This window comes from Dermacentor andersoni, chromosome 7 (genome assembly GCF_023375885.2).
Source record: "Dermacentor andersoni chromosome 7, qqDerAnde1_hic_scaffold, whole genome shotgun sequence".
NCBI classification, from domain to species: domain Eukaryota; kingdom Metazoa; phylum Arthropoda; class Arachnida; order Ixodida; family Ixodidae; genus Dermacentor; species Dermacentor andersoni.
In genome coordinates, this window is record NC_092820.1 from 110,684,071 (window position 1) to 110,701,109 (window position 17,039).

Genomic DNA, 17,039 nt, shown 5'->3' on the forward strand with positions numbered 1-17,039 from the left:
GTATCATTATTGTTGGCAGGTTCATGTCGTCATGAATGTGCTCTTTTCATCTGCACAGGTTTGCGCTCGGGATGGCTAGAATATGTAGCCTGAGCTGTTACCCCTCCAAGGGCCCCTAAAGTAACCATGCCTCTGGAGCTAAATTGAGAAATCTTTTCATTCGGTAGTGCTCTTTGCCATTCGCCGGCCTCCTTCAACCATGGCATGAGCATGCACAGCATTGAGCTAGAATTTTCTCACACCAACATTTCTAGCGTAAGAACATTTTAGAGCACAGGCTCTGCGTTGCACTAGACCGCGAGTCCCTGCACAGGGAGGCGGGTGCTGTGCACCACACCTGAGGAAGTGCAAAATCACATACCGTCACAAGAAAATAAACTGGAGGACAATGGTTACAACTAACGCCTGCGCTGTAAGATTATAGAACGCTAGTTCTCTTTCTACTGACTATGCGCCTGCGACATACCCTGTGACTGTGCAATATAAGATGCGGCGTTGCATAAAACTCTCTAGGCTTCTTTATAGTTTATTTTTGGTAATTGCGCGTCAAAAGAACGCAATAAAAGATTCACTATACAGGAGTCGCCAAGGATGATGGAGCCACCTTGAAGAGGAGGATCCCCAAGTGAGCCATCAACTGTAACCACCAGCTCTGGACCTGTGCCTGTTCAAGGCACAAGACACGAAACATGGGCTTGGGCATGGTCATTTCACTCAATTCGTCAAAATACGAACTGCTGTGAGGTTGCACACACATCAAAACCACCACTCCAACGCAATGCAGAATTGTACTAACAAGCGAAAACATGTTGCTAATATGCGCCACGATTCAGTTCTTGGCGAAATATATGGGGAAGCAAATGCTGCCTTTATTATCCACACACTTTATTCTTTTTTCTTTTTCAATGAGCGCATGTACACGAGAGAGTTGTGGACACTGTCATCAGCCAGCACCTTCAGATCGGCCTTTTAGTCCACACTATTTACATACAAAAAGTACACCCGTGCACTCACTCAATGTTCTCTACAAGCACTGAAACTAGAAGGAATACAGTGGTGAAACGCGGGACGAAAGTGTCAGGTGAAGGAGTTGCTCAGTATGCTGAGTGCAGGAAAAGATTATGACTAGAAATTCTCATCCGCATTTGCCACCTCTAAACCTAGGAGAGGTGTCTAGTCAAATTTTGAAATATCTTACATCACTGTAGGGAAGTGTCGGTATTCTTTCACTCGGAAAGAAAATATACCAAGCAGCCCTGGCGTGCGCTAAAGCATATTGTTCATTCAAGCAAAAAGAATGACGAAAATAGTTTCACTCACTACAGGCAGCAACACAACTACAAGCACCAAGAAAACATTATTGAAAAAAACAATCTGCGCGCAAGAGGATGACTTAGTGAAGTTTGAAGAAATAACTGCAGACATTATTAAATGATGAAAAATGAAAAAGGAAGGTCGTAATGGAAGAGCAACAGCGACAAAAATGTTCTCAATATGCACAGTGACACCACCGAAATGAGGAAGTACACCATTGCTTTTTAAGCTATAAGTCACCACTATGCAGCATGCAATCAACAACATGTACAACAAATATTGATTTATGCTTCCAACTGACATTCCAAGTTGATGTGAAAGTGTGCACAAAACATGAAACTATGTTAGTCAGGCCACTGTAGTAATAGCAGTGCGCTGGCATTTAGAAAGCAGCACGCAGTGCGTCATGCACTTTATGCAAAAACGAAACAAAAACCTGAAAACTTGAGAAAAATACATAACTACGCACCGAATAACCACAAACCTGTACATAAATTCTTCCTGGGGATAGACCTCAGACGGCTGTGAATACGTTACATCTGAAGGTGTCCAAGAAGGCTACGTTAGCTATTTACAAGCGCTGTGAAACTGCTGTGCAGCCCCTTAACAGCAGTGCCCCCACACATTGCTGTCTTATTAGCCTCAGGGTGGCGAGTGATGAAAGAAATCGATAGGCGATGATTTTATCCGCCTGTGCTTACACGGATACACTCGCTTGCCGAGTACAGTTCTTTTAGATTGCTGCCCCCGCTTCTTACTTGTAAATACTCTGCCACACAGAAATGGTGCGATTCATTAGCTAGGCTGCTTGTGTTCGGCAACACAAACGGAACGTATAGCGCAATCAATGTAAATTGCACTGTCTTAATAAGAACAAGAAAGAACATGCTGTAAGAATTAGGGGAAGTTGTTCGTGACTAATTAATTTTCATAGGTTAGTTACTCTAGCTACTGCGCTTGAGATAGGTGGTCACAGGTCGGTTATATACGTAACGCTGTGACTTTTATGGTTGCGAGGAGCCGGCATTTTGTCCATGTAGGCAACCAAGCTACGAGCTTTCTACTTTTAGCAGTGGCTGAGAAAGTTGAACCGAACTTTGTACCGAAAGTACTTTCAAGTAAAGATCGTACTTGAGATAGCCTGTTATATTCAATTTTTGCGCCGGTTCTTCAAGCCTGTTGTCTGAAGCCTCTTATGCGTCATATGCAACTCCAAGATAGTTGATTGCAAAATTTTACATGCGCTAGTACGTTTATGGGGTGTTTGTGCTTCTTTTTGTCACGGTGTTTGAAGCCTCCTCTGTGACGTCTGGTCCCAGAAACGTAAGTCATAAGACAAGATGCTGTGTGCGCAAATCTTTGAGGCAACGTTCTTAATTCGCCAGTGCACGGCGGATGGCGGCACAATATACCGCCGCAGCACGCGAAGATGCTCTCTAGGGGGCCATAGCTTCCGTGTACTGGTACTAAGCAGTTGCCCCTAATGTGCATCTGAAGCGGCGATTAAGGAGTGAGAGCTTGTACGTCAGAGGCACTGTTCAAGAGATACTTCATCCTTGCGTTTGTCACTCCAATCAGCCCCATATTTACGCGAAGAGTCCTCGGGCTTTTTTTTCGTGCTTTTTCCAGCTTGAAGACCGGTACTTTCGAGGCCCCACGAGCACATCTGGCACATTTTAGGCGCCCCTTATTATTTTTCTAACACAGTGTTTCAAATATCTGCGGTGTCTAATATCCGCGAAATTACTGCATGAGGCACGCGTTATTTTCAGAATGAATTACAATCCCCAAAATTACAGTATGACGCAAATGCTCGGTGCCAAATCTATCGCACTATCATGTGCCAAATTAAAAAGTCAGCTCGAGTAAAAATATTAGCTATTTATTCTAGGAATTTTTTTTTATTTTAGTAACAAACCGGGCAAATAACCTGTCAGTCACCCTTCAGCAATACAAACCTAACCACTACCTCTTAGCATATTCGGAACTAAGAGTATTTTGTAACCTAAATCTTAACTCGGAGTTTGGGGAGATAACAGAGGATTAGTGAATTCCTGCAATGGTATTGAAAACGAGAGCTACTACGAAACCACCTCAGAGCACTGTTATGAGCTGAAAACTCGCACGCAAGACAGCTACAGGCTTTCGGAAGCACAAGAAAATCAAAGTGGTTTGTTGGCAAAAACCAGCTGACAATTTCAGACCAGCCATTCACCAACTTCAACACGCCAGAATGCTGAATTTAGAATACTGTTCAGACTGTTCCCTTTCGACGAGATGTGAAAAAGATATGCAACTACTCAAGGGGGGAGAGTCGTCAAAACAGTGACATCAGTATGCCCATGCCTTAGCGTTACTGCACCATTATAGACCCCGCCAAGTATAGCACAATGTTCAATGCATGCCACCACTAATAGTCCAGTCTGAAGAGGTCAAGCGGCATCTTGAAGAATCCATTGCACACCCTTGCTTGGCCGCAATCAGACATTTCCCCAACAAGTGCAGCCTCAGGTTTTGGGTCAGAATTCTTCGTCCGAACTTGCAGCTAGCAGCTTGATTCGGTCTGCAGCCTTCATCTTCCGGAAAGTTTTCTACGAAAGAAAAACAAAAGATAGTGGTTCTTACATATGTAAAACACATAGATGGAAAATCATGTGCCTTCGCAGCACGTTCCAGATTCGTATGGCAATAGTTGTAATAGAGATATTTATTTTAGTAAGGGTATCGACGATAGAAAACATCGTAATTAATGGAGGATATGAGTATGGTGGAGTACTTCCAACTTCACGGAGTAAGATTGTAAACTCCTACAGTGGAGAGTAATGGAATGTTTCCGAAGGCGACAAACTAAAAAAACAAAACAAAAAACAAATCGCAGGGAGAGGATATTTACTTCTAGAAGAACAAAGCATTAAGATGTACTCAAATGTCTTTATCCAGATGAAGTATAGCGTAACATCTTTCCTTTGTATCCGGAAAGGAGGCGACCACGGCGCTCGCAAATTCTGCCTTCACTTCTAAGCACCGCTAGATCAATATCACTACAACGGCGTTGTATTCTCGCAGACGTCATGTTAAAATTGTTTTCAAGTGGCAACTAAGCCACAGGTGTGACGGGCGTGCAGCAGTAATTCGTATACTTGCGTCACGCCAAAAACTAAACATGACTTTCACATTTCACGCTAAGAAAGCACTCATGCTTGTTCAAACGTCTTATGTGGAGTTCCATAATTCTATATATTTGCTGCATTAATTGAACATAAATAGTATGCGTTTGCATGTTCATTACGCGTTAATCTCATTTGGGAAAATCGCGTTTCGATGCAACTCATGCGAAATCTTCATGTACTGCTTGCAGGAAGTAAGGCATCCTAAAGAACAATCCTGGTCGATAATTCGGAACTACCGCTTTGGAAAGAAATTGAACACACTAGGCGCCTTCGAGTGCATTTTCTATATTTTGGCCCAACTGCCGTCGAGGAGCAAGTTGCTTTCTCCAGCGGACAGTTTTAAATCGAATAGCTTTTTTGGCCCTTCCGCCTGTTCTCCCGATCGGCTGTCGGGCTTTTACCGCCAATACAAAGAAACTGACGCTTATGGCACGTGCGCTCGGGCAAGCAAGTCGCGTGGCATGTTCATTGGCTTAGCCACTCACTGCAGCTCTTTGAGGCACCCGTGCTACCGGCTCATGGTAACGCTACGGATGTGGTGGTTAACGGCTCCGTTCTCTACATAGTTACGCAAATAAACAAAAAAATGCTGCATAAATATATTTGCTGCAAAATATATACGCCCACAGGAGCACGATTCCTTCTATAAAGGGGATAGCTTTCCTGAAGCTCTCGGATACGCGGTTGCAATGCGAATAGTCGTCTATCGCTTCAGCTCAACTGTTCTGTTGCGACAGCAATTACATGAACAGTCCAGGCGCATTTGGTCGTCCACGTTGCCGTCGCCGTGATGTTCGGTATAAAATCCAATGGCGATAACACCGTCGCCGCGCGCCGTATGCTGCATGTCAGAGTGAAAGCGCGCGAGCGAAGCAGACGCGTACGTTCAAAATCACTGTCGAAGACGAATTTGGTGCAGCGTCCGCAACCGCCTCTGGTTCCGGTCGTACGTCTTAAGGGTGTCGCGGCCCCCGCACGTGGAGGACCTCGAGCGTCGTTTTGCCTTGTGGACTCGAGTTCGTCCCAGCTTTGCGTCACGTGCAGGACAGAAATGCTTCGCATTGACTTAGGTAACCATGCAGAATGGTTTCTGCCATAACTTTTCTTTCGCGCTCGCAATCATTACGCGCTTAAAAAGCTATGGCTATATGAACGCGCACGCACATAAAGAATCTGCTCTCTTACTGTTGCTCAGGCTGGGTTGCTTGCTTCGGCAGCTTATATGTCGTTCGTTTTGATACTGATGGTGTAGACATAGGTTGCCTGCCTAAGCATACTCGGTATACGCAAAATACTCAGTCAACAAGGGTAGCATTGAGGAGTGCAGTAAATTATTCGTTCTTCAAGTCACTGGGCTAGAGTGTTGATAAAGAAACACCCTCATTTGAATTGCAACAAGTTTCATTCATGTCACTCTGAACGCGTCGGTTGAGGAAAGTGATGCAAACAAAATAATGACATGTGACAGAAATGACAGAAATAATGACATAAATCCGAGATATTTTCCCTCGCGTCATCAAACCAACACACGAATTAACACATCTTATTTGTCGTGTGGCAAGCACTTGCGCAGCGCCAGCCCTACAGCGGGAACCAACATTCAGTTGCTTATGGTTTTAAGATCATCTGCACCTCATGACTGACGGTTTCTCGTAGTCTCGCGCGTTCTGAACCACCAATCTACACTGGACTACTAAAACAAAACTGGTAAGAGTTATGAGGGCGTGAGATAAAACAGTATAACGCTGAGTGCGCGCAAGAAAAAAAAAAAAACAAGCCAAGACAGCATGATTCAGCAATTCTTTTCGCTCTCAACTGATTTGCACCGACATTTTCCCGCAGTAAAAAATATAATCCCATTTTCAATTTCCTGTTTCTTTATGTGCTTCGGTTTAATCACTATGGGCAACTCGGCAAGAGCACATAAACACAACGGTAATAAATCGATTTCTAGGAGGCAGAAGTGCGGTCCGATAAAAACCCAATTGTTTAAAGTAAGAATTAAAAAAAAAATAAAAAAAAATTATTGGATTCGACGTGCCGTAGTGGCGGAATCCGGAAATTTGGACCACCTGCGGTTTTTTAACCTGCAACTAAATTTAAGTAAACGGTTGTTTTCGTATTTCGCCCCCATCGAAATTCGGCTGCCGTGGCCGGGATTCGACCGCGCGATCTCGTGCTTAGCAGCCTAACACCATAGCCAATAAGCAACCACAGCGGGTAATAATTTGAAAAATATAGTCAAGAGTGATATAATAATGTGATAGATAAAATAGCTGACTTGTTCTTTGCGATAGGAGCAGCGTCCTTTTTGTATGATGCTGCATGTTTTGTAATTTCAATTACACATATACACATACCTTACCACTTTCATTCTCCCTGTGTCCAAGAAAGATACACATTTTTCATTGAGATGCACAGATTGTATCATATTTTCGATGCTGTTTGGCAAAACCGGAGGCTATATTATTTTTGTGGAGGCGGATATATATTTATCTACTTAATTATATTCCATTCCAATAATCTTGGTAAATCGTGCACATTTTCTTTTCTTTTGTCTAAAGCATTCAAAATTTTGTATTATCGTTCAGTAGGACAGTGTCTAAGCACCTACCTGACCAACCTTGACAGCAGGTTGTCATTAGAGAAGACATTCAAACTCAGTCCCCTTAGACAGCTTTTAATTCAGTTCTTTTGTTTTGTTTTAATTATTATCTCGGATGCAGATGAAAATGCAGTCGCTGTGTCCAAGGGAGCGTGCTTTCTGGGCTCGTTGACGCGTAAAGTTTCCGCCTTGGGATTATTCGATTCTGAGGCCGAAATATTTATTCTAACTGATATCACGAGCGAAATACGGCAGTGCCACCTACGAGATTTCCGCGATTTCTTTTTCTCTGTAAATTTGCGATGCTGCTGTATGGGCTACTTGAGCAATGTGAATCCCATGAACTGCGATGTAAATGATTTGGTGTTGTCGCGGCGTCTTCGGTGTTTGCATTGACGTTGTCGGTGCTGTTGACGTTGTTTCTTTCCCGCCAGCCACGTTATTTTCGTGGCATCCTTTACTACAATTACACGCCGTGCATGAAGGCATTCATCCTCATTGTCAATTACGAATCCTTTGTGCCACCGAAACTGTTTCCACGAGCATGAAATGTAAACTTTCACGGAAGCACATCGCCGTCATGCAAAATTCGATAAATTCCTGTTAAGTACCCTTCCCCCCCCCTCCCATAATGTAATGCTTGTCCTCTACAGCGCTGCTCGTTCGGACATCCGAAATACATGCGCAGACACCCCTGCTCTCAGAGCCTGTGTGAAGCGTAATGCCTTGCACTAATTGCGCTGCACTGTTGTTGCGCAGTATAGCTGCTTGGTTTGCATGGTCGACTCCCAAATGCACATGACATCCCTGGCATGGCTATAATTCGCAGTGGTGGAGGTTGTGGTTAACGTTTCCTTTCCTTTACGTTTTGGCACTGTCGATGCTTCGGACGATGAGGTGGATTGACAAAGATAAAAATTCATCCTTTTTGTGTCGTTGATGGCGGGAGAGAAAGGTCATCGTCAGCGTAACAGAATGGACAGGTAAATCTAATCTCTAATCTAAGCTAAAAATGGGCGGACAAGGGAAATCTAATTTCGTGCGCCTAATTGCGGTCGCAGTAAAACAGGTGAGCGAGATTGGTGAGTCATGATGCACCATTAGAATAATGGTAGCAAAAGTTACAAAAAAAGTAATGAGTGCTTTGCACAAATTTAAGTAACATCCTATAAATGGCCGTTAGTAACGGCGTTGGTACTTACATTTACCACGCAAAGAAAGTGGTGCGTACAAGAAGCACAGCTAGTGGGTTTACGAACCATAGGTAGTAATGACGCTGGTATAGTGGCATTTGCTACACAGTTGAGTTAGTGGAATCTTTGTTTACCGGCGTCACTTCCTTTGAAAGAATATGCTACTTTTCTTCTATGAGTGTCGGAACAGAAAATAAGGAAATGACCCAGAGTGTAAATTTTTATTTGGCATTTTACGTCTATTCAGAGCGCAGTCAGAACAGTGCCATGGCGATCATGGCAACTGGGTTGTACGCGTGCATAAATAATATGGGAGGTTCAAATCACCTACATTTTGCTACTAATAAGGGACGCTGAAAATGAAAGAAAAGATGTAAATGCAATTGATTCATAAAAAGAAAGATCTTTTTTATTTGTGTGAAGAAAATGTTCCAGTTTAAAGGGATTGCAAGAGATTGCTGCTGAACCTCGTCTAGGGAAATAAAAGATTGCATTGGTGGTGACGGCCGAGCTTACTATCACTGGCCAAGAGGAAATGTGTGTGATCATAAAGAGACATATTAAAAAACACGCACTATGATTTTCCGCAAGTGGCAAAATCTTGTTCACTCAAATTCTGACACGACGCAAGTGCCCTCGACACAACACAGGCAAGCGATATTACGATTGCACAACTGGACGCGGTGAATCTTTTATTATTATTATTATTATTATTATTATTATTATTATTATTATTATTATTATTATTATTATTATTATTATTATTATTATTATTATTATTATTATTATTGAATAAAGTGTTTCAGTTTATGGTGTGCGCGAATACAAATGCTAAACCGTGCTGCTCTAGAATATTATTTCTTCAGCTTACATTGCTCGCCCTACTCAGGAAATATTGCATAATAGCGCATGAAAAAAAAAAAAGGACCTTTCTGATAGCTTCTTTTCGACGCCGATGCTAAATATAATTTCTGTGAAACTGCGAATCCTGTATTTTCATACACCATTTAAATGTTACTGATAAAATTTTGAAATACCTAGAAAAAAACTAAGGTCTCCAGTCTGTCACAAAATGCCTGACGCCTCGAGAAGGTGCGACCGTAATTCTAACATGGCGTCACAACTATCACTTCGCTTTTGCGTTACTTTTTGTTATCATAGGTAAAGAAAATAATTTTTCTAATGATCTAATTTGCCAACATGGCCAATATTTTAATGTTGTGCCCACCTAAGTGATTTACAATTGCAGACAGCTTCAAAGAGCCCTGCTCAACTTTGCAAGTGGCACGATATCTATTATTTTTCAATATTCGTTCACTCTGAACTTTCAGACTATTTTGAACTCATTTTCGCTCGTACATTTCTACGTGCTTTAAAGGAGGCTCGTTCATTCGTATGTTGAGTCTCAACCACCAAGAATACCAGGGTAGGAAATGAATGACGTTACCGGGTCGATCTTGCGGTGCATCTTACGGCGGCTGCGCGATCGACACCGTCGGCGGCAGCACCCAATACAGGCCAAGGAGCACAGGATGAGCACAGCTGCAGCCACCCCGCATCCGATCGGTATGAGGATGCTCATCAGGTAGTTGTCCTCCTGCGATATAGTACAGAATCTCAGGCGAGTGAGGCAGAGAGAGAGTTATCGGTGGGGAACATCGCAAGTGTTGGAGTGGGGATAAGAGGGATTCTGTGACTGTAATGCAGGAAAACGAATAGTATGCATTTTGCGGGGTGCAAACGCGTGTAAGTATAATAGGGTGCGCGTTCGCGAAAGTAGCACTGTAACGTTAAACTGAAAGGCTGTGGTGCAGCAGCGTGGGTCGATCGTATGACAGAGACTTCAGTACTTCAAAGCTCTGCGTGGATGAACTCTCTGGTGTTTATCACCGACAGTTTGCTTGAGTTTACAAGTGCATCAAAGAGCGTTGCACCATACATATTGAGTGAAACTGTTTAAGGTCCACCGCAAATTTTTATAAGGAGAGATAAGGGGCTGCCTTTTGAGTGGATAGCAATGTTTTCGCTAGACGAGTTTTTAAAACACGCCCATGCATTATAGGTTTGCGCTACCGCATTTATATAAACTACATATCGCTTTCTGGATACGTTTATTCTACAGTAGGGTGCTCTATAAGTTCGTTAGCTGCCTTCCACATTCGCCTTGTGACCTACGGTACAGAGTAAGGTGTATGCCTCTTCTCTCTCCAGAGAATGATTTCACAAAACTTTGCAGGCCCAGTTAGACAACCATTGGCAGCCCATATTTATCATCATGGGCTGCTGGCACCCGGCCTGGCGAGTAATCCTAGATTACGTTTTTTTTTTTTTTGCAATGGTGCTTTGTTACTGTGGTGTAAGCCTGGAATGTAAGGCCCAATAATCCACTCAATTTGAGTAGCCGTGAACAGCAAGAAAACTTGTGCACCTATGAAATTGATACTTTTGCTGATATATGGCCTTCATAATACGTTTAAGCATGGCGTGCAGTAAGGAGTAAAAAAAAAACACTAGTTTACCTGCTTGAGAATGAATGACTATGGACGATGTGGTAGGAGGGTGCACATGGCTTTTCAGTGTCTTCTTATAAGGCAGCAGAGGGAAAGTACGCAGCGTACTTGAGCTCATAATTTATGAAGCGCACGCGACAGTCTGTACGATATTGTTCAAGTATAATCTGGCCTGCGAAGCAGAAATATATAAATGAACAAGAAATTGCCAAAGAAGATGTTTTTTTTTATTTTTGCTTTCTTGACACGCACAACCAGGCGCATATACAAGGGTTGATAGGTTTGGATGTATTAGACATTTTCCTTAGGTTCACAGGGAAAGAATATGTAAGCTAACGTCGAAAGTATTTCTTGCGGCTATTCTTGCGGCTGTTTTAGTATCAATTTGTCGCCAAGCTTCTGCAGATAAACCGAACGTGAGCTAAATACTTCGAATTGAGCGAACCACGCACTCGTCAATGTGTGAGCTCCGTGTTAGCGCTGCTAACAATCCGACATCAATAAAACTGCTGCATTAGGTCTTGCAGAGTAACACCGAACGCACTTTTACTTAGCAATCGCCACATAACCCTGATTTATAGGCTCGGAAGGTGAACCAGGTAAGTCCTTGAATGCTCTCAGTAAAGCAACACTCCAACCAGCCCTTACAGCACTGAGCCAAGGAAAAGGAAAAAGATAAAGCTTTGAGCGCCAACTCACCCGCCATGTTATCCAAGAAGTGAAGAAGTAAGTGTGAGCTGAAAAGAATACAAACAAACTGTTATCAAAATGTATCGCGAGATATCAGCATAACATACAGTAGAAACGCATAACACACGAAAACGAAAAGCTCACTACGTATAGAATTTTTTCTCGAAAGCATATGCGTAAATACAGATTTTCAGCACTAATATCCAAACGAATTTGTTGTTTTAACCTGCGAGTGAAAATGGCTTTCGAAAGTGAACGATGCTTTGTGGAAACTGCCCAATCGCTTATCTCCAGATATTTTCATCTCACAGCACCGTAATAAGCGGTGACCATCGATAGTAATGCCGGAGGAGGCACAAGGTGTTGTTACGCCTAGCAATGATGCAATGAGAATGGGCAGTGCAGACATGTCACAAATCTTTCTGAGAGAAGACTTACCGGAGCTAAATTCGGGCGTGGGAGAGCAACGTACAATTTCGATGAACGTTAAACTTTTCCTAGTCTGCAGATACCTTGCTCTTTCATGCCTGGACTTGGCGCTTGTAAAACATGCTTAAAAATACTTCTATCCAACTAGCCCCGATTTCTTGTTTGCTTACAAGCTTTAAATGCTACGCGTGCCTTTCTTGGCGTCGTATCAATAAATTTATTTTCCTATCTTGTTTACTGAACGAACTAGAAGGAGCCAAAAGAAGAAGAAAAAATGAAATAGCTCTTTTAGTTTAATCCTAAGCCCATTTCTCAACAATAGGTGTGAATAAGGTTGAGAGGGGACATCTAGGAGCACTTGACAAATTGTCTGTACAGATCGCACACACAAGAGCCACTTCACTCTAACAGCACGTTGGACATGTGGCCGATAGTGTATCATGGCACACTTCAGTTTGTCCTGTTTTCGGGCGTTTTGTTGCGTGCATTGCTTCGCTCTGTGCGCATACAGCATCAAAATGAGGCAACTACTTTACTGCAGTCATTTCAATGATTGCTCATTTATGCTCTACGGCCTGTTATTTTCCACCATCACACACCTATTTCTATTACCTTTGCAAGTTTTCACGGGTATCTTCAGCGTTTATCTTCGTCAGTTTTCTAACATGCCTGTTGGGACATTTTAACGAACTTAATTTGGAAAATTTGAAGAACGCTACTGATGACATCACAACAGCTAACTCTAGCACCTACATTCGACATAGGAGTCTCCTACGTTGTTCAATGTCTTTTTTGATGTAAAAATATCACTACAATTTGTAACTTGACGGCGGTTTACTTGACTAGGGTTTGAGCCCCTCTCACAAAGGAACATCTGAAGGAACACTGATACGTTGCTTTTACTTTGTGCAGAGAAACAGAAAGAATAAAGTGAATGGTTTCGTTATGCATACTGGGTTTGTCTAGGTCTCTAGATTTACCCTGCCTGTCTGTAAGTCAATTATTGATCTCGGATCTTAATCTGCCTTTGATCACAGGGGAGATAGTAAATATAAGTAACTTCCAAATTTCAGTTGGCACTTCTGCAATAGGCGAGATATTCAAGATAAAAGAAGGGCAAAAAAGTTCCTAAATCAGCCGTACCATGGTGGCTTGAGATGTGACGTCACCAACAGACTTCTTCGAATTCTTTACATATTACGTATAACCGTGTCCTGAGACAGGCATCAGAAAACGTTGGAAGGTTAACACTAAAATTAGGCCAGGAAAAATTGCAGCAATAAGGGGCAGAGATTTGTTTTGATGGATAATCTGAGAGGATATAGAAGCGTAAATCACGACGACATTAAAGTGACTGCAGCAAAGTTCTTCCCTGCTTTTGATGCTTTAAACACGCGTATGAAGTCGTGCACTCAACTAAACAAACAAAACTGAGTACAAACTGAAGTTCACCGTGACGCACCATCTGCTGCATGTCCTATGTGCTGCTAAAAGTACTCCCACACTGCATTTGCGCAACCCTCTCTCCACGTATTGTTGGCAACAGGGCTTAAGATAACCCTTACGGCAGGCGTAGATATTTTATCGTTGCACGTTGGTACTGATAAGAGGTGTACTAGAGGAAAAAATAAAATTATCCAGTTTGAGGAAAGCTGTGTAAATTGAAGAAATTTTACTTGTCAGGAAGTGACACTAGGCTTCCTGGACAAGTAGCATGCTCCAAAAATACATTTAAATGGAGGAGCATAAGACAGCGGTCGCACGCCGGCATGTTTACTAATGTCTCTGTGCTGCTTTACTTGTACGAGGGTAGTATTTTCATTTTAAGACGCATTAGTCTTGAGTGCTGAAGTTTTGCTGATGCTATCTTTATGTATTAAAATTTAACTATTTTGTGTAGACGGCGCACGGGCTACCCTTCGACGAAACTATTGTGCTTGATATCCTGATGTTAATGCTGCTTGTATTAACATCTATATTAACGAGATATTGTGGGACGAGGAGTAACCGGCATTCTCAATGCTCGACATATCGTTCAAAGGTTCCTAATTAATGAAAAAGGCAAAAAGGGCGTAGGAGCTCTGCTATGTTGGGATTCCCTTGTCTTCGATTCTATTCGTCATTCATGACCCGTCGTAGCAAGTGGCTGATACTGGTAATAGCGAACAGATGAGATCGTGGCAGGAAACGACGACGGGCAAAAATGTGCAAAATGAAGACTTCTCATATATATATTTTTACGCGAACGAAAGATTAAGAATAGGAGGCTACTTAGAAAGTATTTACAAATGAGAATGCAGAGCTGGCCACTTCAGCCGACAGGTCGAGAGCCAGCGAGCGTTCGTCGTCTTCGTCGGGGCGCCCGCGTGCATCGGCCTCAAGAAACACGCTTATGCATGTATCAATATTATGGTACTGTTGCTTATTTTTTTCTTATCCTTGCTTTGTCATCGCGGTGTCATTGTATGCCGAGTCGAGTGAGAGAAGGAGGCGTTATGGAGAGAGAGAGAGATTTTATCTGGAGTGTTCCCAGAGAGCCCAAAGGAGCAGAAGGCACCATATTCACAAAATTGCAAAATTACAGAAGCGAAAAGACCGAGAATCGATGGAGTACTCACGGCGTGGTTTCTTCACAACTTCCCCGCCGGAGACTCCGCCGTAGTGGAGCACGGCATCTCCTTCGTGCATCGTAGTGTTTGGCACCTTGACGGGAACAGTTTGGTTCGCGGCAGCAGGCGGCACAGTCGTCGCGTTGTGCGCTATGGTTTCGTTGGCCGCGGTGGCGTTGTCGTGGGTAGTCGGCCCCGGCAGCGTTTCAAGGGGAACGACCACGAGGGCCGTGCTCTGCGTGGAGGCACCAGGCTTGGCGTCTTTCAGGGCCCCCTGCGTGCATCCAGTCAGAACAGTGCGGCGGTTCAGGTTGCTCGTGAGCGCAGTTGCAGAATGTAGAACATGCACGGCCGGAAAGCGTCAGGTGCTGGGAAGTGCCATATATACAGGGTGTGCCAGCGAAGTTTAGCCAGAGTTTAAAAATATGCAAATGCCGCCTTGGTGGACGGCAGTAAGGTGTTATTTGGCATCGCTTTGAGATACAGAACTTTTTTTCTATTCTACCTAATTAAATAATTAATCCTGAACAGTTTATTAATTAATTAATTAATTAATTTATTTATTTTAGATACTGTCAATCGCAGTGGGATTTTTTACAGGTTGGGCATATAATATATACTCACAAATAGCGATAGAAACAGGTTTACATGATTTCAACAATGATATTTGCAATCGACACGAAGCAGGTATACACATATGGTAGGAAATAAAACAAGAATGGTACATTTCATTTGGCAAAAAGGGGTGACATTGCATAGGCAAATACAATGCTCATACAGATTTCATTTTATACAATGACGTGAGTGGTGTTATTTCCCGCTAACATAATCTAATTATTGCGCAACAGCTCTTCCACAAGGGTTACAAATTTCGGCAACGATGTGTTAGTTTTTATGCAGGGGTCCAGGCTATTCCATTCTCTTATTGCAAGAGGAAAGAATGAATATCTAAAGCAATCAGTGCGAAATGCATATTCTTTAAGTGTTAATGAATGCTTACGGCGGGAAGGTCTGGTGTCAGCTAGGGATATTCGTAATGCATTGTCTATTAATTGGAACAATAATTTTAGTCTTGCTAGTTTGGCGTGGTTTCGCAGAGTAGGAATACAGGCTTGTTTTAGCAATTGGGTAGGTGAATCCCTATTCTTGTATTTGTAAAAGATGAATCTAATTGCCTTTCGCTGCATTCCTTCTAGTTTGTTACTAAGCTGTTGTGTATAAGGAAACCAAATTGTGTTACCATATCCGAGAACTGGGCGAATAAATGCGTTGTATGATAGCAGTTTAAATTGCGGTGGCGCAGCTCGAAGTCTTCTTCTGAGGAAGAACAGCCGTTTTAAAGCAGATGGTATGATACTGTTATTATGCGATTCTCATCTTAGGTCATGTGAAATGATCAAGCCAAGATATTTAAGCTCGTGAACTCGGGTGAGTGGTATGTTATTAATAGTGTATTCGAAACCTTGACCTATGTTTTTGGCGGGTTATAAATAAAAAGGCAGTTTTTTTTAAGGTTCAGTTCCATCTGCCACTTTTTACACCACTTCAGTACATCATGAAGGGCGCTGTTTAAATCAACGTGGTCATTCATAGAGTTAATTTCATTATAAAGAATGCAGTTGTCGGCAAAAAGCTTCATTTTAGCGCGGATGTTAGCGGGCAAATCATTAATAAAAATAAGGAATAAAGGGGGAGCAAGGACGCACCCTTGAGGCACCCCCGATGTAACTTTTGCAATGGAAGAAATTTCATTGTTAACAACAATATATTGAAACCAGTTAGTTAAGTAATCTTCAATCCAATTGACAATAGAACCATTGCCTAAAGTTGTATTCAGTTTGCTGATTAGTTTTTGATGGGTTGCTTTATCAAATGCTTTCGAAAAATCTAATGCTATTAAGTCAACTTGTTTTTGATTATTAATGCTTTGGGATAAGTCATGCGTTCATTAAAGTAATTGGGTTATGGTTGAAAGTCCCCGCCGGAAACCATGCTGGATAGGCGATAATATTTCTGCTTGCTCTAGATAGCTCGTGATATGATTTAATATGATATACTCTAATAATTTCCCTACTGTGGACGTTAGCGATACTGGTCTGTAATTACCGACATCACTTTTGCTTCCTGCTTTATGAACGAAGATTACTTTCGCTATTTTCCATTCCTTTGCAAGGCTACATGTTGATAAGGATTCGTTAAATATTAGATGTAGATATTTAGCGTTGACTTCGGCATATCTTTGAAGAAAAGTGTTGGGAATATTGTCCGGGCCGTTTCCTTTTTTTGTGTCTATTGATAGTGATAAGTTGAGGACTCCTGACTCAGTTATCGTTGGCATGTCTAGCGGTCTCTGGTTGTAGTGATTCACCTCTGGAATGCGACCATCGTCAGCAGTGAACACAGACTGGAAGTATGTATTTGATGAATTTGCAAAACTTAAATTTTGTTCCTGAGAATTGAGAGTGTTGCTTTGTTTTTTGAGGCTAAGATACTTCCAAAGCTTTCCAGGGGAATGTTTT

The 17,039-nt window shown here is 42.4% G+C and overlaps 1 protein-coding gene across 2 annotated transcripts in view; it reads right to left on the bottom strand.

The window, feature by feature from the left end:
• Positions 1 to 864: 864 nt before the first annotated feature.
• The window catches only part of LOC126534643 (uncharacterized), a 57,965-nt gene continuing 41,790 nt past the window's right edge, over positions 865 to 17,039 (bottom strand). For both annotated transcript variants that reach the window (XM_055072528.2, XM_055072529.2), the window contains 4 exons: positions 14,530 to 14,794; positions 11,492 to 11,529; positions 9,730 to 9,879; positions 865 to 3,905 (listed from right to left, as the gene is read on the bottom strand). In XM_055072528.2, coding sequence (XP_054928503.1) covers positions 3,834 to 3,905; positions 9,730 to 9,879; positions 11,492 to 11,529; positions 14,530 to 14,794 — 525 coding nt within the window. In that variant the 3' untranslated portion in view covers positions 865 to 3,833. The remainder of the gene's footprint in view (positions 3,906 to 9,729; positions 9,880 to 11,491; positions 11,530 to 14,529; positions 14,795 to 17,039) is intronic.